At 41.0% G+C, this 20,653-nt stretch overlaps 1 protein-coding gene across 8 annotated transcripts in view; it reads right to left on the reverse strand.

Annotated features, from left to right (window-relative positions):
• NCOA2 (nuclear receptor coactivator 2) overlaps positions 1–20,653 on the reverse strand; it is a 303,670-nt gene that overhangs the window by 109,070 nt on the left and 173,947 nt on the right. For 6 of the 8 annotated variants that reach the window (XM_032316141.1, XM_032316140.1, XM_032316133.1 and 3 more), the window contains one exon: positions 662–766. In XM_032316141.1, coding sequence (XP_032172032.1) covers positions 662–747 — 86 coding nt within the window. In that variant the 5' untranslated portion in view covers positions 748–766. Of the gene's footprint in view, positions 1–661; positions 767–2,156; positions 2,484–10,397; positions 10,409–20,653 lie in introns of those variants that run through there. The other 2 variants (XM_032316139.1, XM_032316137.1) reach the window with 2 other exon arrangements.

Consider the following 20,653-nt stretch of genomic DNA (forward strand, 5'->3'; position numbering starts at 1 on the left):
AGTTCTCCCTAATCTTCTGCAATTCTTAAACAATGCTGTAATAAGTAACTTCAGTGTCTATCATTTTGCCAGTGTGAAAGCATACTCTGGGAAATTCCTAGAAGTGGATTGCAGTTCAAAGAGGATATACATTTATAATTTTACTAGACCATGCTAAATTACCCTGCATGGAGATCAGAGCAACTCACACTTCCATCTATAATATATGACATGGGACTTGCTTTAAATTACTTGTTTTACTCACTGAAGACCCACAATCTTTGTCACCAACTCAAAAAAATAAATAAAAATAAAACAGTGTAAAATTAACAGCAACTTCTGCTATGGGATCTTCTTATCTTTATCATGTCTTGTGATCTAACAGAAAAAATGTGGAAGGCTCAAAATCATATAATAAGCCTGCTTTAACAGTCAAGTACAGAGGTGACATCAGAAGCAGCATGAAGCTTTCGTCTTCTTGTAAAGAATAGTAAAATCTGCAACCCATCAGCATAACCAAAATGTAAGCCAAATAATACATATTCAAGGTTTAACCGTTAAGGAGAAAAACCAAACACAGTAGTTTGACCGGCGGGTAGGGTGGAAAGGGGGTGTCAAGTCAATGCTGCACGCATGTGACTTTCATGGGGAATATTGATTCCGTTTCTCTGCAAGTTCTAACCTGGGTCCGAGCTGGTCAGGACATTCCTTGCGCTTTCTTGTCTCTGCCCTGGATGGGTCAGAGGTGTTTTCTCCAATCCCACTCATCTTGAACACATATCAGCAACTAAAACAAGAAATGGGGAGGGGGGGAAGAGAGAGAGAACAGAGCTGATGATAAAGTGGCTGATCAATTTACCACCAATAAAAGAACTTCAATTTCAATCAGAAATTTGACCACAGTTACTAACACATTGTTTGGATTAATATGCACGTGTAACTCCTAAAGAAGGGGCTCTATTTTTTTTTTTACCTTGTTTAAAAATTAAGTGTTCATCAAGGTTCACACTTCAGAAGCCAACAAGCCTACCTCACTGGGCCCAGACTCTTTAAGCAGATGATGTATTTCAGCAGCACCATGAACTACAACCTGCTGGCCCCAGGTTTCTGCAGCCAGCCTTCGGTTTCAGGAGTGATCTTGCACCACGGGGAAACTACAGGTGTTGTAAGGGGCTCCTCCCAGTCTCTGTTTGGTGTTGACCAATGTGAAGTGTGTGCTGCAATAGCTCACCCACGACAGCCAGCCCTGGGAAGAGGCAGTGCCCCACCACTAAGCTCAATGTTTCCAAATCCACCCAGGTAAAATGGACCCTGGCCCCACACGAGGCTTCCAGAAGGAATGCTCCCCAAAGAGAGGAGGTCGTGGCTCCTGGTGGAGTCTCCCGTTCCCTCCACCCCTGCAGCAGCTGCCTCCCTGCTCTGCCCTCGGTACCCTCTCTCCCCGGCAGCTCCAGCTCGCCTTCCTGAGCACACCTCCCCTCCGTGGTTTCCTCTCTCACATCCTGCTGCTCCTGATACCCTCCCTTGGCTAATTCTAGCTGCTATCACCAAAGGTCTTAAAATATCCTTAAAAAAAAAAAAAAAAAAAAAAAAAATCAGGGAACACTACTGACCCTAATGAAGAAGGACAATTACTGGCTCCTGCTTGCTGGGTTCCTTCCAGTAAGAATATAAAAGGACATAACGTAAGAGAATCAGTTGTGTTCACATCGGTCATCATTAATATAATCAAAATAATATTTAAATACACAAAGATCAGGGTGACAGAGGTTTAAATTCTACGAGAACTAAACGAAAGAACTAACAAAGACACTGGGGGAATCTTGTAGTCGCTTCAGCACACGGTGCTTAATAACTACTTAGCAAAAGAAAAAAAAATGCAGCCTAAAAAGATGACGTCAGCATTTAAACGTCTTTCTTAGAGTTCCCGTTCTCTGCAGCTTCCCCCTTCCTTCTGTCTCCCCAGGTCTAAAGTCACCTTCGCCCTCCTTTTGCTTTCTATAGTGGCTTTTCATCCTTTCTAGACTGGAGAAACCGGTTGGAAGGGCAAGACAGTAGAACAGGTCAAGAACTTCAGAAAAAGGCCAGAGAGTAACAGGTTCAGGAAGAAAGGACAAAGAGGAAGGTGGGCTAAGAAAGCAGCACCCAAGACCAGTCACTGTAGCACTGACACATACCCATCAAACTGCCCAGCCTTCCCTCTGCAAAATCTGCAACGCTCAGTCTCCCTACAAGCACTCCTTCTGGTCACAGCTCTGATCCAAGGGGGCTGAGGAATGAATTTTCTTGAGAGTCACGTGGAAGCAGGATGAAGAAACACTGTATCGGTGAGGGAGGCTGCACCAACTGCACACTATATTCACCAGGTCACACAGGAGGGGACAATCTGAAAGCTAACGCCTGAGCTTCCTGCCTTGGGAGCAATGTAGCCAAGTCCCAAGGTCCTGTACTGTGGGCACAGTTTGGGGCTGATAATAAGTATAATCTGTACTAAGTTATTCATTTAGCATTTACTATGCATCCAGCAATTGCTGGACACAATTTAATCATCAAAACAGACTATGAGGGGCAACTGGGCAGAGCAGCTGTAGCCACGTAATCCGTGTCCCAGCTCTACCACTTGGTTAGCTGTGGGACCTTAAGAAGTTACCTCTTATGGCTTAATGACCTTTTCTGTTAAATGGGGATAATCATTAGCATCTCCAGCCCAGGGCAGTTGAGCAGCTTAGCAAATGGCAGAGCTGGGGTTATTTGTACACAGGGTTACATACTCCTACTTCTAACGAAGATGTTATGGCGAGGGTCTCCTCATCAAAGAGGCCATTCTCCCAGTAATCACATAAGCAAAGGTCAAGAGGGAGGAGCTGCAAGATACGAACTGTGTGTGTCTCCATGCTTGACTCTTTCCGCCCATCTCAGTGTCACTGTCATTGTCAATGTCACTCATTCACCCATTCATTCACTCATTCATTCAAAGACTGCCTGACAGCCAGTAAGTGTCAGGCTCGAAGCATGCGGAGGAATGTTGTTCTCCAGAAGAAAACAAGGAAAGAGAAGAAATACATCTGTATATGGGAAAAATGGCAATAAGTAAACTTGGTAAAAGTATTCTGTAACAGGCGCACACCCCCATGTTCTTTAAGGTCCAAGAAAGAAAAACACTGCTGGCTGGGCTAGGGAGGTATTGAACTGGCCTTGAGGAAGGCCTAGGCGTTCTGATGGTGAGGAAGGGAGCCAGGGCATTGCAGGAGGTATAAAAGGACAACGGGTGAAGCAATAACCTCAACACCAAAACCCTTCTTGGATGATACTCATGAACATTCCTTTTCTCTATTTCTCTTGGAACCACAATTCTCATGGTTTCACTTATGAGCATGTAAGAGAAAACATTACCCATCCAATCTAAGTAAGCTTTTAACAAGTGACCTCCAGGATTTTCACTGTGAAAGGAGTGTTCTATAAATCATAAAAATTCAAGTAAATTTTTATCATCAAAATATAAAATATATAACAAAATGCCCTCTATAGCAGCTGTATGTATTAAGTCTGTTGATTAAAATGGCTTTTTGCCCCCCAACGAAGTATCACCATATATATTTAAAAATAGAGTACCATCAGAATGATCAGGAAAACTTTTCAAAAGATTATCTTACTTAAAGTCTGTACTTAGTTTTGGGATTTAACATTAGCTTCAGCCATCATCTATCTTAAATTTCCCAAAATATATATCCTAGTAATTGTAACGTTGCACGGAGGGACAGATCTGATATATTTCAACTGAGGGGCTAGAAGGAGACAAGGAGTAGAGCAAGGTGCTAACAATTTCTGGTCTAAGTATAGAAAACCATTTGAGCAGACCGTTTATATTTTACTTGAGTCTACTCAACACTGGCTCACAAACCACTCCACTTGCAACTTTAAAAGACGATTAATTTCTGGGCGCCTGGGTGGCTCAGTGGGTTAAGCCGCTGCCTTCGGCTCAGGTCATGATCTCAGGGTCCTGGGATCGAGTCCCGCATCGGGCTCTCTGCTCAGCAGGGAGCCTGCTTCCTCCTCTCTCTCTCTCTCTCTGCCTGCCTCTCTGCCCACTTGTGATCTCTCTCTGTCAAATAAATAAAAATAAAAAAGATGATTAATTTCCTCTTTAAGTAAGTTATTATGGGCTAAATTTTCTCTTTTATTATGTGATGGTACCTTAAACACATTTCCTCAAAAAAAAAAAAAAGTTTTATGAACATGCTTACTTATTTTTTGATGTCTACCCCCTATGTATCTTCCTGAGGCTACGTATACCCAGTGCACACCACCAACCAACCTGTAAACCACCAAAGAAAAAAAACGGGGTCCGCAGCAATTAGAGGCAGGTGGATGCACTCTGCCAGCCGAGGTATCAGGCTGGGGATGTTCCCTCTGAAAATCTGCTCATCAACCAGGGGAAAAAAGATGAGCCTCTCAGGTGCGGGGAAAAAAAAAAAAAAAGAGGAAGGCAGGAAAGAGAAAAGGAAGGAAGGATGGAAGGAAGGAAAGGAAGGAAGAACTAGGAAGAAAGGAAAGACAAGAAAGAAAGAAAGAAAAGGAAGGAAAGAAGGAACAGAGGGAGGGAGGGAGAGAGAGAAAAAGAAAGGGAGAAAGAGAGCAAGTGAGAGAGCAAATTTAGGGCTGAAGCCTAGAAGGGAGGAGGGTGGCGGAGGTGCTGAGAGCCGGCAAGCAGCAGGTCCTGGGCTCCTCCTTTTTGCCTGCCACAGGGCTGGAAGCAGATGAAATCCTGGAGCAGACGTGTGGATTTATGCTCTGGTCCTTAGTGGATGAACCAAATAAATAACAGTGAGCCTCATTAACGAGGTGCTCAAAGAGAAGTGTGGTGCTCTAATCTAGAGGACTCTGACTGATACTCTTCATGCCTTAGGTGAGGCTCTGCTGACAGCAAGCACCAGGATTTCACATGGGAACCTGCACTGGGGCTAGGTGAGTGAATTTTTTTCCCCACTCAAGCGACACAGCTACAAGAGAAAGAACGACAGCTTCAATACACAGATTTATGACCCCTAGTGTGCACTCAGGCATAGACAAATCAACTAAAATAAACTCTATGGATAGATGAGTCTTATTTATTTATTTATTTAAATTATTTATTTATTTATCTATCTATCCATCTATCTATGGGGGGGGGGCACCCAAACCAGCACAGGCAGGGGGAGCAGCAGGCAGAGGGAGAAGCAGGCTCTCTGCAGAACAAGGAGCTTGACACTCGATCCCAGGACCCCAGGATCATAACCTGAGCAGAAGTCACTTAACTGACTGAGCCACCCCAGGGATCCCTGGATTGATGAGTTTTAAGGCATTTTTGTAGACCAAAGTCAAAAATCAATTCCCAACAGAAGGGTAAGAGAGAGAAATAGTGAAGGGCTGCAGTGAAGGTTTAGAAATCCTATTTTATTTTGTAAGCGGGCTAGATTAATAGTTTCTTAAAGTTTCCGCACGTTTTCAACATTCCCATGAAATTAAAATTCTTGAGCATTTCACTCTCAGTTCTGAATCGGTTCAATGTAAATCACAACAACTGAAAATGACACAAGCCAACTCTTGGGTCGTATCTGATGGTAATTACAGTCATTGAGAACAAGCCAGTCTCTACCAGATGTGGGGGGTTGTGAAAGGACAAGTCTGGAAAAGGAGTTTCAATTTGTCCGTTCTTGTTAGCTACAACAAATAATCCCGCACTCACTGTGACAGTCCCTCCTCCCTGACATCCTCTGATACCAACTCGTATAAACTAGATGGTAAAGTGTTACAGTCACCAGAATCAAGACCTGCTTTGTTTTTTGTTGTTTTTTTTTTCATTTGTTTGTTTTTTTAAGTAACGATATTCTGGGAGGGGTGAACAAGGCCGGCTATATCCTCAGCATGAGGACAGAAAGCAAAACACAATGTTAAAGCCTTAACACAATCAAAACTGCACTCTTCACTCATGAAATTCATCAATATAACTTATCAGGTAACAAAGCTGCAGCTCACAATACCGCCTCATATCATTAAAGCTAGTTAATCATCCAGACTTCATGCGAACGATAATGTGCATTTTATCTTTTATCAGTACTGGCCATCTTCCAAACAAGGCCTGTAAAACTGTCAGATTTATTATATGTGGAACAAACTCAGTTAAAGAATAAGTAAGGATAACACTGTTGCTGAAATCCAAATATACTAAGTGATCAACATCAGATCTCTCTATTGCTGGTTCCAAGAAATATTTTTTAAAAGTTAGACCCTCTGAAATTCCTTACTTTGAGATGAAATTTATAATGAAATGACATACCAAGAGTTGTTGAAACAACTTCTCTCATTAACGCCTAAAAGGGGAGGCGATGCCTGATAAATCATCTAGCTCTTGATACTAGACCAGAAAGGCTCCAACAGCTTCCAAGGCCTTCCGGGTTCTTTCTGAATTCTCTTTACAAGAGCTACATGACATTGTTGTGTATTCCGCAGTCTGATTCTTCATACTCTTTGTAAGACTAAGAAATACTCAATGCTGCCACTATACCTGAAACTTCACTTACCCCCCCCTTTGATTTCTATTCTATTAAATTAGGAAAGGATAATCTTTTCAGAAGCCCATCTCAGCAGTGAAAGATGCATTCACTATTTCTTTATCACAAGTGAAAACATTTGCTCATTCTAAACTCGAAACATTTTTTTCCCTTAAAGTATACTGTGTTCCGGGAGGGGTCCCTTTTACTTTAGAAAGAACAATTTCTGCGCCAGTCTCTGATAAGTCAAAGAGAAAACATTATCTAGTGCTCAACTATGCCAAATGTGCTTCTGGATGCAGATGCCTGAGAAAGGCAGAAAGCAGAGAATGGCCAGACCTTGTAATAAGTCAGTAAACTGATAGAGATTAAAAACACGGAGTTGACGGAGGAGGGGAAAGACCTCTTTGCAAAAGTGTCAAGTGGACAAAATCATCCAAAGCAAACATTGTTCTGGCAAGACCCCAACTCTTGGCAAGAATTAAATAAATATTCTCTGCAGTAAAGATACAGATTACGCAAGGATATACTGTTGCTTCATATAAATAAGCAAACAAAGGACCATTACACATGCAAATATAAATCTAACTGTGTAGATTTACTAATGGCAGGGATGAGAGCACACAGAAAAATCAGACTTTTTCTTTTCACTGGCAAAACAATTAATGCACTGAACACAGTGACAGAAGATACTATATAGTATTTCAAAAACAAACTGTAGCTCGTCAAAGGGTGTATTATTTTTCTCAGTGTCAGAACCCTTTTTAACTAGATCATAAGAACACTTTTAACTTCATCTTTACAAAACACGATATTGCTTCATGCTTTACATAGAACATTAATCTACCTCACATATTACAGCATGCAGCTAGAGAGTCAAACTCGTAAAACTGCACATTAATTCATATAGTGACAACAATGCGATTATTGTGAAGTTGTAGGAAACTCACTTCATATAAATACAGAATAGAAGGCATCTTACTTGGAAGCAAATTCTCTGTTTAACTTCACTAGTTCTAAGCAATTTACTATATGCCTGACTTTTTTTTTTTTTTATTAACTGCAGTAAGCCAAATGCAAAGTACTATTATTAGGACATAATTTTTCAATAATAAAATACCAGCAGTTTCCAGCTGGAGACGGGACTAAGGAAAATAACATGGCCTGCAACTCTGTCCAGCTATTCCCCAAGTAAAATGGCTTCAGCACCTACCTTGTCTCATGCTGTTTCTTATTCCACGCCAAAGTAGTACAGTGTATACACAAATGTTTAAGCTAAAAAAAGTCCTTCCTTTTCAATATGCTCTTAGATTTACTTTTGTATAATGGCCTTAAAGTGGTATATCAGACAGTAACTAGAAGACATATTCCATTTTCTGACTGAAAGCCAATAATACTCATGAATTTTTTAGCTGAAAGACACTTCAAGATGCCATTGGGAAGACTGGAATAAACACATTAGGCTGCAAACGGGCAGCCACAGCTCTGTAACACATGCTGCAACAATCAAAGGCACAGTGACGTTCACGTTCACCGGGTACACAGATATTTTGCTGTAACATTTCCATCATCCACACAGCTCCTAGAGCAGGCAAACTCCTCTCTTGGAGCCCGAGCTGAGCAAAATCCCGTGCAGAATATGTGAACCGCAGAGAGCCATTCTAAACTATCATTACCAACAGGGGGAAAAATGTCTAGTATGACATCAGTGGCAGAAGATGGTTTCTACTTTCTGAATTCTCATAGGCTAAGTTCCTTAATATAGCTGGTCGCTGGGCTGCCTCTATCCCCAGCGACGTCAGCTGGCGCTAATATGGCCAGGAATAGCAAGGCGAGGTTCAGTGAGGCCTCGGAAGAGAAGACTCCACGAGAAGACTCAGGAAGGAGCTGGGTCCCTCGCACAATGCAGGCATGGCCCTCCCCTTCAAGCGCTGTGTACTCAGCCCCCAGTCAACATCTGAAGCCCCCAGCTTTTCCTTGAGGCTGAGCATTCTGGAAAAAAGTCATCAAACCAACAACTACAATGCAGGGCTTGTGTTGGAGTTTCCTAACTTGTCCAGATTAAAATTCATTTATCTGTCTTTATTTGGAAACTGTCTTTAAAATTCTGAGATTAAAAAAAAAGGTCTCAATTTACAAGAAAAACTTACAGAAATGGCAAGGGCAAGATCATCTGTTTCTATATAAAGAGTACTTTTATTATTCCAGTTGTAAAACATTCTTAAAATAAATAAATGAAAGTCCTCTCATAGTATAGCATGTTGCAGTTTGTGTGTGTGCTCACTAACATTCAGGAAACACTTACTATGAGGTTGAGCACTTGGCACACATCTTCTTGCTAAAAAATCCCCACTTTTATGTTTTTATACATGTGTCCACACACACTCTCTCTCTCACCTTGCAGATCACCTAAACTCTCTGACCTGTTTTCATGACTCATTTGCCCAAGTGATACAGATAATAAATGACAGGTCAGGAATCAAACTCAGGTATAATTGTAATAACTATCATTCACTGAGTACTTCCTAGCTTGGCAGGTGCTCACTATGGACTTCACATTTATGAATACTTCAGTGCCCGTAACCACCTAGGTTTAGCCCCATTTTACAGATGAGGAAATGGAGATACAGATAAAGCAACTTGACGAAGGCCACAGTTAGGAAGTTTTAGAGCTTATAAGTGAATCCAAACACTTCCTCATTTCTTAACCACTGCAATGTGAGTGCTGAGGTTCCTGTATTTTGATACTTTCACTAAAGAGAGAAACTAATATATATTATAGAAAGCAGTATATTTTAATTTGATCACCAGTGAATACATAATTTGAAAGTACTTTTGTTCTTGCTAAAAATCTAACGGTATTATTGCAAAATGCAAAACATTTTTTTCTACAAAGAACATACATACTTTGGAATCATCTGTCTATCCACTCAGTACCTTATTAATGCCCCAGGTACCACTGTAGGCATTGGAAACAGGGCCATGAAAAAAAACAAAGTCCCTGTCCTCCTGAAGCTCACATTCTGGTGCAGAGAGGAAATCATGCCTCAGCTCACAAGCAATTACTCTCTGAAGGGAAATGAACTAGTATTGTTATTACTGAATTTATTATGAAGTTATTGAAATAACAAAACCAGTTAGAAATTTTCTGGGGCACACTAAGAAGGCTGAGTTTCATTCCAAACAGTAAAAACCTTCTTTTCCTAAAGAACTGAAGTAGTAATTGGTTGATTTTAAAAGTCACGTATCAAGAGCAATGATAAAAATGACACCTTCTATCTTTAATCATTTTGTTTTGGCTTTAAACATAAACACCAGACTACCCCTCTCCACTGGAGTTTCGAACTGATATTAGTAAGGCACTGTCTACTCATTCTTTATCTAAAACACAGCTAGAAATTGTAGAGAATCTGATTTCTTAACAGTGCTTATGAGGTATATTTTTCTTATTTTTTCTACCTTTACAGTTGCGTTGCGTATACTTACTTGACAGTAATTTTTGTCCATTAGAGTTTTTCAAAGCATCCATCCTCGTTTTTATAGAAGCATGTGTGTCTTTTCAAACTCATACTAAGTTACATAATAGTTGATTAAATGATGTAACAAGCAGTGGCACAAGCCACTCTACATAAGAAGCCCGCTGGGTTGCAGTGCACTGCTGGGTATGGAGTGCTGCAGGCACTGCTGGGTATGGAGTGCTGCAGGCTCTCAGGGCGGATGTACAAAGGGGAGCACAGAGCATGTGACTGTTGTAGCCCATCAGTCCCAACGGAGGCTGATTAAGAAACTCAGAATTCATGCGAAGGTAACGCAACGGTGAGGTCATTCAGTCATTCAACACGTATTACTGAAGGGTGCCCTGCCATGGTTCTACATATTGGGGTCTACCACAATGAACAAGACAGACCAGTTCATTACCTTCTTACGTTCTAATAAGACAGTGGAAAGGCGGGGCACCTGGGTGGGTTAAAGCTTTTGCCTTTGGCTCAGGTTATGATTCCAGGGTCCTGGGATTGAGCCCCACATCCGGCTCTCTGCTCAGCAGGGAGCCTGCTTTCTCCTCTCTCTCTGCCTGCCTCTCTGCCTACTTGTGATTTCTATCTGTCAAATAAACATATAAAATCTTAAAAAAAAAAAGTGGGGAGGGAAGAAATAGTAGAACAAATAGACATTTACTTTATCTGATACTGACTAGCACTTTAAAGAAAAGTAAGGTAGGGTTAGTGTAGAGCACAGTGTAGACTTTTAAATGGGTGGTCAGGAAAGTTCTCTTTTGACAGAGTGACTCTGGGCAAAGACTTTTCTGACAGACCTCTAAGATTCATAACACAATTTATTACGCAACCATGAAAAGCTGTGCAATATACAGTGGCTCAGAGCACATCCTCTGCTGTTCACTCTGGTTTGGAATCCCGGGAATATTATGTATTAGTTAAGCTCTTTGAACTTTAATATCTTCATCTCCTTAAGAAAAAGAATAAAAGCCATCTTTTTTTTTTAAAAGGGTAAGTACTACTTTCTTGTGAAATTTATTTTTTAAAGATTTTATTTATGGGGCACCTGGGTGGCTCAGTGACTTAAAGCCTCTGCTTTTGGCTCTGGTCATGATCCCAGGGTCCTGGGATCGAGCCCCGCGTCGGGCTCTCTGCTCAGCGTCTGCCTGCCTCTCTGCCTATTTGTGATCTCTGTCAAATAAATAAATAAAATCTTAAAAAAAAAAAAAAAAGGTTTTATTTATTTATTTGTCAGAGAGAGAGCATAAGCAGGAGAGCAGCAGGCAGAGGGAGAAGCAGACTTCCCGTTGAGCAGGGAGCCCGATATGGAACTCTATCCCAGCACATGGGATCTCTATCCCAGCACACAGGATCATGACCTGAGCTGAAGGCAGACGCTTAACCGACTGAGCCACCCAGGCGCCCCAATACCCATCTTTTTAAGTTTGTTGAGAGCAAGAGCTGTTAAAAGGCATACAACAGTGACTCGCGCGCCTAGCAAGGGCTTAATCAATGTAAGCTATTGTAAGTTGAATTTGATAGCATGTCAATGTTTATGAAATAATTTAAGCTGATGGTGAGACAAGATGGAGAAGATGATTAATTTATAGAAAAAAACTAGAAGAAAATTCATCATAATATTAGCAGTTAAATTGTTTTGATGGGTACTTTGGCTGTAATTTTCTCTTCTCCAAATTTCCTTTCATTAACACATCAGAATTCTATGAGTTAAAAAAAAAAAAAGGAGGAAAGAAGATAAAAGGGAAGAAGGGAGAGGGGAGGTGAGGAAGGAAGGAGGAAGGTAAGGGAGAAAGAAGGGAAGACTTTGAACAGGGAGGGAGAAGGGAAAGGGGAAAAGGGAAAGGGGTAAGGGGAGGAGCAGAAGGAAGGGAGGAAGAAGGGAACAGGAGGAAAGAGAAACTCGGCTGTACTGCTGGTGGGGGGCTGGGGGGACAAGCCAGAAAGAGATTTTTTACATAATCAGTTCTCTGGAATGCGGATTACAAATGCACAAGTTCTTTACATGCATATTTTTGGAAAGAATATTGCATAAACTGAAGCAAGCCTCCCTTATAGTAAAAGAAAGACAAAGGCTGCCCCAAATCAATGAAGTAAGAAACTGACCTTCATTTAAATGAAATCTGAAGTATAAATTACTTCCTTTGATAAAAGATATCCCACAACAGTTTCCAGACTACTAAAATGATCTTACAACCAACTTATGCTTCTCCAAATTTATTTCTATGTAAGAAAGATGGAAGCTCTTGGTCCTTTTGGACTTATCACTTTTTCTCCTTAACTTCAGGAACTTTCTCATATTTTCTCATATTCTCTCTCCTACTGATGTGATGCTCTAAGAGCAAGAAAAATACCCACATCATAAGAGCCTTCCAGCAAAGGTTACTAAATTGCTCTTCTTCCTCAGGAAAATCCTATCCCTTAAGCTCAGCTGAAAAACCATCCTCTTTATGAAGGCTTCCTGGATTCCAGCAGGAAAAATGAAAGACTCCCTTCTACTTTTCCCCCAGCTCAAGGTGCATAAAACTAAAACCACTTCTCTCTCTTGCATCATTAGTCGCTTCCCTCTGGAGAGGGTCCAGGGCACTCTCCCGGCAGCAAGCTCAGCCGGCTACCTCCCACTAGCTACCTCCCACCGCAGTCTCTGGGTGCCACAGATGAGACCTAGGATACTCATTCTTTCCTGCCTTTTCTCATTCTCACTCATTTTAACTCAGACTTTCTTGGGAGTTCTTTATCTCTAATCAAACAGGAAAACAAAACACGGGCAAAATTCGTCAGAACATCCCAGGGATAAAGTATTAGGAACCAAATTCAATGCTTGTGCTTAGAGGAAAAACTAGCACAGGGCGACAAGCCCCTTTGGCAGTTTAAAAAATGTTTCCTCACTAGTGTAAAACCTGTGTGAGAAGTCTCTCTGAAGTATTTTTTTTTTCTGTTCTATTTTCTCTGTTCTCTACCACTCTTCCACAAAAGTGGAAAATGAGCAAGGAGGAAAAACTTGGTTTGATGGGAGGCCGTCTGAATCATTTTCTCACCGTACCAATTTCTATAAACTTTCTTTCAGTCGCATCGTTACAATAACTCTGAACACTACTTGCTGTGAGGCAGCGGTTGCCATTAAAAATAGAAAAGGGCAGCTCCAGATTGACAGCCCCACCCCCCCATCCAATTTGGTTTTATAAAAATAAACCAAATTAAGCATTTTTACCTGCAAATAACATACCCACAGAATGATTTACTGAGAATTACTAGAATGTAGAAAGTTATTTATAAGAATCATTATTCTGAAAACATTTTTTAAATAAAGTTGGCATCTAAAAATATGAACCAAAACACTATTTTTTTTTCCTCTCTCAAATGTTGGATCTCAGTAATTGCTGAAACTGACCTTACTATAGTAGTTGACAGGAGATGTATGTTTTGGTTCAAGTTTCAAACTTGGGATACACAAACAGCTTTCAGAAATACAATCATATTGTTATTATTTTGACTATGTACAATAGAGTTCAATTCTCTGACCCCAGGATCTGAGGCCAGGGAGCCCTCAGGTTTTGAGGACTTTTGAAGAGGACAGAGTTGTCCTGGAGAGTTGTAAATGGAGGGTTTTCTCCCTTTAATAACTTCAGATGGAGAGTTAAGGTGTTCTGTAGAACTATAAATATAATTGGACTCAAGAATGGTAGCTCCTAATTACCTACTGGGTAGTTTATAGAATTCAGACCCAAATTAGCTTAAAGTGTGTTTCAAATAATAATCACTTAAAGGACTAAATAAATAGTCTAGAATAGACACTGGAAAGATTAAAACCAACTCCTATTAGAGAATGTAGTGTTCTCCACCTTTTTTTTTTTTCATTAGTCCTACAATGTGCAAATAACTGTTTTATAGAACCTACACCTGTGGATAAAGATTTGTAAGACAGCTGCATCTTATTTAAACGTAACAGGCAAGCAATAAACTTGAAATGACACAAGAAATTAAGATAATTACTTGACACCTCAGAGACAGCTAACTATATCATATTCCTTTTATGTGGTCCAAAACCAAAAAAGGGTTAAGAATTCATGCTGAAACCCAAACCATGGCAGCAGTTGGGCTCGACGACATGGAGAAAATTCAGCTGGCTCTCAGTGCTATCACGACATACCACGTGTGTCTACATAACACAGGCATATGATTTCTTTAGTTTGGTGTTTTGTTTTAGGCCAATGTTTCAAAACCTAGAGCGATGACTGTTACTTAGGACAAAAACACATTTGGTCCTGAAGAAATAAGTTTCATATGAGATTAAGTTTCTAATTAATACAGGTAGTTCTCTTTTTGGTATTAAAAATATAACCTAAATTATAGGGTTTTAATTTAAAAATCTATTTGCATTTCTTTCCTTCTGATGTTCAACTGTACTGATAATTACTGAGTAAGATGCTAAGGGCAAATTACTGTGTTCTACGGACACGGCAGTACAATTACTGAGTAAGAAACTCAACTTAGTCTCAAGAAATCAAGGATTTAGCAGAAAGAAACAAGAATGGAATTATCAGAATCCAGTATATATGAGAAATACAAAGTTCTACTAAGGAGAAAATTGCTTCTTGTTGTGGGGAGCCATGGTGAAGGTTTTATGAACACCTGAGCTGGGTTTGGAAGAGTGGGCACAATTTTCCAAAGTGAAGCTGGGGTGGGGAGCTGGGGCAGGAGATAGGAGCAGAGCGCCTGCTACAGCTAATGGAGAACAAGGCTGGGCCAGAGTTGTTTGTAACACACAGCACTAGGCCACTGGGGAGCCCCGATCTTTGTGTCCTCACCCACCCTCTCTCCCTCCCGGTCGGCTATCAGGCCCTGGAACTGTGGTCTGAAAGTGCCGCCCAAGAACAGTCACAAATGCACAGTCTGGCTCTAGCCCAGCCCGAGGGAAGGCAGCTATGCTCACCACTAGATCACCAACGCTGCAATAACCCAGCCGGAGGGATGAGGACCTCTGGGGGTGGTCTGGGGAGGGGGCAGCCAGCCCTCCACCAAGCGCCGCTGACAGTCGTTGGATGCTTGCTAAAGTTTACCACTGCCCTAAACTTCAGAGAGAGGGTTTCTTGCCCCATCAGTGACCTGAAATCCGACTAACTCAGAGTAATTATCTTCTTCCCTGAGGGAGAAGGAAAGGGTCAGATAAGGCAGAGTACATTTTATTCATTGGATTCATTTATTCACCAGATATTTAGTAAGTGCCTACTTTGTAGAGTCGGAGGACAAAAAACCTCAAATGCTAGAATGAGTAGTAGTTCCTGCTGATTTCATAAACTATGGGCACAACGAAAAGTTCTGAGCCAGAGATGGTAAAGTCACAGCAATGCTAGAAAGACTGGCATGGTGGGAGCCTAAATGGTATTTCTGGCAGTGGAGGGGGGAGGGGCTGAAGACTTGCGAATAGGATACTGCTGCAGGCCACACAGTGTACAACTGCATTTATATGAACGCTTCAGAATTAGTAAATCCATAGAAACAGAAAGCAGATTAGTGGTTGCCAGGGGTTAAGGGGAAAGGGAAATGGGGGTGACTCCTAATTAGTACAGGGTTTCTTTCCAGGTTAATGAAAATGTTCTCAATCTAGATGGTGGTGGTTATGCAATTTGTGAATCAACTAAAAACCACTGAATTGTACACTACGAAGGGTCAGCTATATGTTCTGTGCAGGAAATCTCAGTAATGCTGTTATTCAAAACATATATAAAGAACAACAGTAACAACAAGCACCACGGCTTTTAAGCTTAATGGTGATAACCCGACTAATTTGTTGAATAGATAGAGGGGCGGTCTGCAAATATTTAGAAAACACACTGGTGATTATTATAAGCAAGAATGACTTCTCCAACAATTCATCCCAAATGAATTTTGCTAAAGAGATTAAAGTAAGAATTTTAGGGCGCCTGGTTGGCTCGATTGGTTAAACGTCTGCTTTCAGCTCAGGTCATGATCCCAGGATCCTGGGACCTGGGATCCCAGGGTCTTAGTTCTCCCTCTCTCCCTCTGCCAGCTGCTCCCCCTGCTTGTACTCTCTGCTTATCTCTCTCTCTCTCTGTCAAATAAATACATAAATAATCTTAAAATAAAAAGAAAAAAGAAAAAAAACTAAGAATTTTATTTTTTAATTTTATTTTTTTTTAAAGATTTCATTTATTTACTGAGAGAGAGAGAGTGAGAGAGAAAGAGCATGAGAGGGGCGAGGGTCAGAGGGAGAAGGAAGACTCCCCACCCAGCAGGGAGCCCGATGCAGGACCTGATCCCAGGATTCCAGGATCACAACCTGAAAAGGCAGTCGCTTAACCAACTGAGCCACCCAGGTGCCCAAGAATTTTACTTTTATAAAAGTTTTATTAGTTTTGCGTAATAAAAGTGTTATGTGCTTAGTATAGAAAATTTAGAAAATACAAAATGCTAACACATATAATTGCATATAGTTCCATGACCCAGAGAATCACCATTAACTTAAAAACATTTCTGCTTAGTATTTTAAGATGTATTGTATATATATATATACAATTAAGCACAAACTATATATATACAATTTTACACATGCTTTGTTTTCTTAATGTTACACACTAAAAATTTTCCATGATATTAAATGTCTTCATAAACAGTTTTTTTAGTGGATCTAAGCTATTCCATCATATGAAGATACCATATTTATTTTTAAAGATTTTATTTATTTGACAGAGAGTGAAGAGAGCACGAGCAAGGGGAGTGGCAGGCAGAGGGAGAGGGAGAAGCTGACTCCCCAGTGAACAGGGAGCCCAACAACATGGGGCTCGATCCCACGACCCTGGGATCATGACCTGAGCCAAAGGTCATGACTAGCCATCCAGGTGCCCACCATAATGTATTTAATCATTTTTTATAGTTAATTACTAAGATTGCTTCCATTTTTTACTATTATAAATAACACTGTAATAAAAACCTTTTATATAAATACTGTTCCATATTTCTGATTATTAACAATAATCGATAGTCTCTGAGGCGCCTGGGTGGCTCAGTCATTAACTGTCTGCCTTCGGCTCAGGTCGTAATCTCAGGGTCCTGGGATCTAGTCTCACATCTGGCTCCCTGCTCAGTGGGGAGTCTCTTTCTCCCTCTCCCTCTGCAGCTCCCCTCCGCTCATGTTCTCTCTCTCAAATAAATAAAATCTTAAAAAAATAAAAATTAAAAATTAAAAAAACAATAATCAATAGTCTCAATACAACAGTCGCAGAAATGTGATTGCTAGATCAAAGGGTGTGACTGTATTTATGTCTATTTATGGGTATTATCAAGTTGTTTTCCAAAAAAGCTGTTATTAACTTACAATCACCTCAGCAGGGTATGAGAGTTCCCATTTCAGCAAAATAGACAATAATAATAGGTATTATGATTTTTTTAACACACTCTAATTTGAAGATTATGGCATGACATTATAATTTAAACTGATTACTAGGAATTGAATACCTTTAAAATGTTTACAAGAACTTCATTTCTATTTTGATAAAAGAATGCTGAGTCAGGGATACAGCACAGGGACAGTATGTACCAGTCCCCTACGCATCTGACATAGTGTCACTGTGGAGATGAAAGAAAAATACGGGTTCCACTGGTGGTTCTCAAGGTTGGCTGCTAATGAATCACCCACAGAGCTTTTAAATGTATGGATTTCCTGTCCCCACGCCAGACCAATGACACCAGAATCCCTTGCAGAAGGACCCCAGGTGATCAGCCAAAGCCTGCCCAGCACTATCTGGAAAGGAAAGCAGACTTAGAACTACGGGGCTGGATGACAATGAAGAATCAGTCCAGGTTGTGGAATAACATTCTTGGCATTAATTAACTGGTTATATAAACAAAGAGAAGTTCTCCAGTCTAGTCTGGTTTATTTTTTTTAATCAGTGACTCAAAAAAACAAAAAAAAAAAAACAAAAAAAACCCCCAACTATCTATTCATCAGATAGGCAGATGACACAAAATACAGCTGTCATGTGTGATAACAAGATGACATTTAGGAAAATCTGAGTATTAGCAGTCCAGAATAAAAAGTCCAAACCAGTATGGTGACACTATGTCACCTTTGTATTAAAATAATGGGAATACATACAAAAACAAGTACATAAAATAAAATAAAAAATTTTTAAACAGAAAAAGGAAAACCCCTCACAATCTTTCTATTCTAGTGTATTTGGTATTTGAATATGAGCAAAGATGAAACTACTCTCACATCTGGTCAACACCCATTATTCTTAATCTAACCTGTGTTTCTTCCCTAATAAAACCTGTAACAATTCTACTCCACCCTACATCTCTCCCTGTGCCTTCTGAAGCCTTTACTCTTGCTAACAAATTCCCCTACACCCTTGACCCGATTACAGAGTATGGAGCTACTTTGGCACCCCTGCTGGGCCTCCCCTGTAGTCCATTCCAGAAGCTGCCCATTCCCCCATTACACACATACTTGGGGGAGAAGGTGGGGTCATACTCGCAATACACTCCTCAGAGCAGCTATTAGGTCACGGCTCTAGTACAAGGGTTACCTTGCATAAAGATCTGGTTCTTTGAAACCCATGTTATAAAACACCCGCCATCTGTATTCAAGTCGGAGATTTACCAACATGCCTCTCAATCCTCCACATTTACTGAAAAGCTTGAGCTGTAATTAGTTCTTCCTCTTCAGCCCAAATAAGTCATCATCCTGGGTGATTTCAAAGTCTGTGTGGATGAGCTGATATGCATTCTCAGAGGTCCTCGTCTGTCTTAGCTCCAACAAGTTCACCTCCATTTCACTTTAGCCACTGCCTCCTACGATCACACCCTGAGTCTTGTTACCACCCAGAATTGTTGCAACTTGAATGCCACTTTCTCCCACCATCTCCCAGCACACTAGGTTTCTTACTGTCTTCCTCTTCAATCACTGGTCTTCCATGGACAAGGAACCCTAGTCCCTTGGCCTTGCCCTTACCCCATTTCCCTCCCTACCTAGCTGCAGCTACCACCAGCCCCCGGGCACCCTCAGTTCCCTTTCACACATCTCCTCTCCCAAGATTTACTCTTCAAAACTTAATCCCAAGATTTCTCTACTCATGGAAGTGGCAATGACACAGAAAATCATACAGCTGAGGGGCAGAATAGCCCCACAGACATTTTAAGGCTTTCTAAACTTGACTTGGACCCGTAGTCCTGCCTGCCAACTCTTTTATTTGTTCTCAAGTCAGCTCCTTCTATTTATGCCAACAATTATTTCCAGCTTTTACCACTTCAGCAAATAGCTGTTCAATTTGACTTTACTCAACTTCCCTTCCTCCTTCTCACAAAGATATCCACCACTATCGTCAACATCATTCCTGGTGTCGCAGAGGATGTGTGATCCCTCCTCTTGTAAACACCCACATTCCAACCCCATCTCCTGCTTCCCTCCGCATCTTCTCCGAGACTTTGCTACCAAGCCTCTTTTTGCCAAAATTTCTCCCTCCTCCTCTCTACTTGAACCTATAAGCACACTCAGGTCATTGCCATCCTAAAAAACCCCCATGTACCTAAGCCTGAATCCTTCTTTAGCAACTGTTCAATCTCACATTGTTCCTTCATAACCAGACCTGCCCAATGACTATAGGTCTGTGGTCCCTTATCCAAAACACTTGAGGGCCAAAGAATTTAGAACCCAGATAGACAGATACATGTTAATCTTAGGAAGAGAACACGGGGCATACACCATCTATCACAACATCCCCACAGGGGCCTGTGGAAACATTCTGTAATCGAATTCAATATTATTTCTGCAGTGAAATGTATGAATATTCACACCAACTGGGACAAATGAAGATTACAAATCATTTCACATCCATTCAGGTCAGGTTTTACTGCCAAATGAGTTATAAAAACCTTTCCATTTTCAGAGTTTGTTCAATTTTGAGATTCAAAATAAGGGAATCTGGGCCTGTGGTTTATTCCAATTCCCTTCCACTCACTTCAGGATCCAAAACAATTACATTTCTTTCCCTGCCACTCCACCGAATATGGCATCCCTAGCCTTCCACAACATTCACTTGCCAAACCTGCAGGACTCCTTGGAACACCGTGTGTGATCTTCGCCTTTCTGCTGGGTTTGCCTGTCGGGGTGACATCCCCCCAGGAGCCCTCCTCAATCTATTTCAAGGCTTCCACAGCAAAGAACTGTTCATAGGTCCTCCTCCTACATGGCTTCACTATCCTCTTCCCATCTCTTTTGTGGATCGTCCCCTTTGCAGGTATCCAGACCTCCATCTCAGCCAATTCTCCCATTGGCTGTTTCCTCCTCCTCCTCCTCCTTCTTCTTCTTCAAAGACTGATTGATTGATGATTCATTCATTTATTTTTAAGTAGGCTCCATGCCCAGTGGGGAGCCCGATGCAGGGCTTGAACTCAAAACCCTAAGATTAAGACCTGAGCTGAGATCAAGAACTAGGCGCTTAATCGACTGAGCCACCCAGGTGCTCCTTTAAAAATTATTTTCAACAGCTCTATTGAGGTATAATTCACAAGCCATAAGATTCACCCTTTTATTTTTTTAAGCTTTTTTATTTACGTAATCTCTACATCCAATGTAGGGCTTGAACTCATGATCCAGAGATAGAAAGAGGC

Source organism: Mustela erminea, chromosome 16 (assembly GCF_009829155.1).
Source record: "Mustela erminea isolate mMusErm1 chromosome 16, mMusErm1.Pri, whole genome shotgun sequence".
Taxonomy (NCBI): domain Eukaryota; kingdom Metazoa; phylum Chordata; class Mammalia; order Carnivora; family Mustelidae; genus Mustela; species Mustela erminea.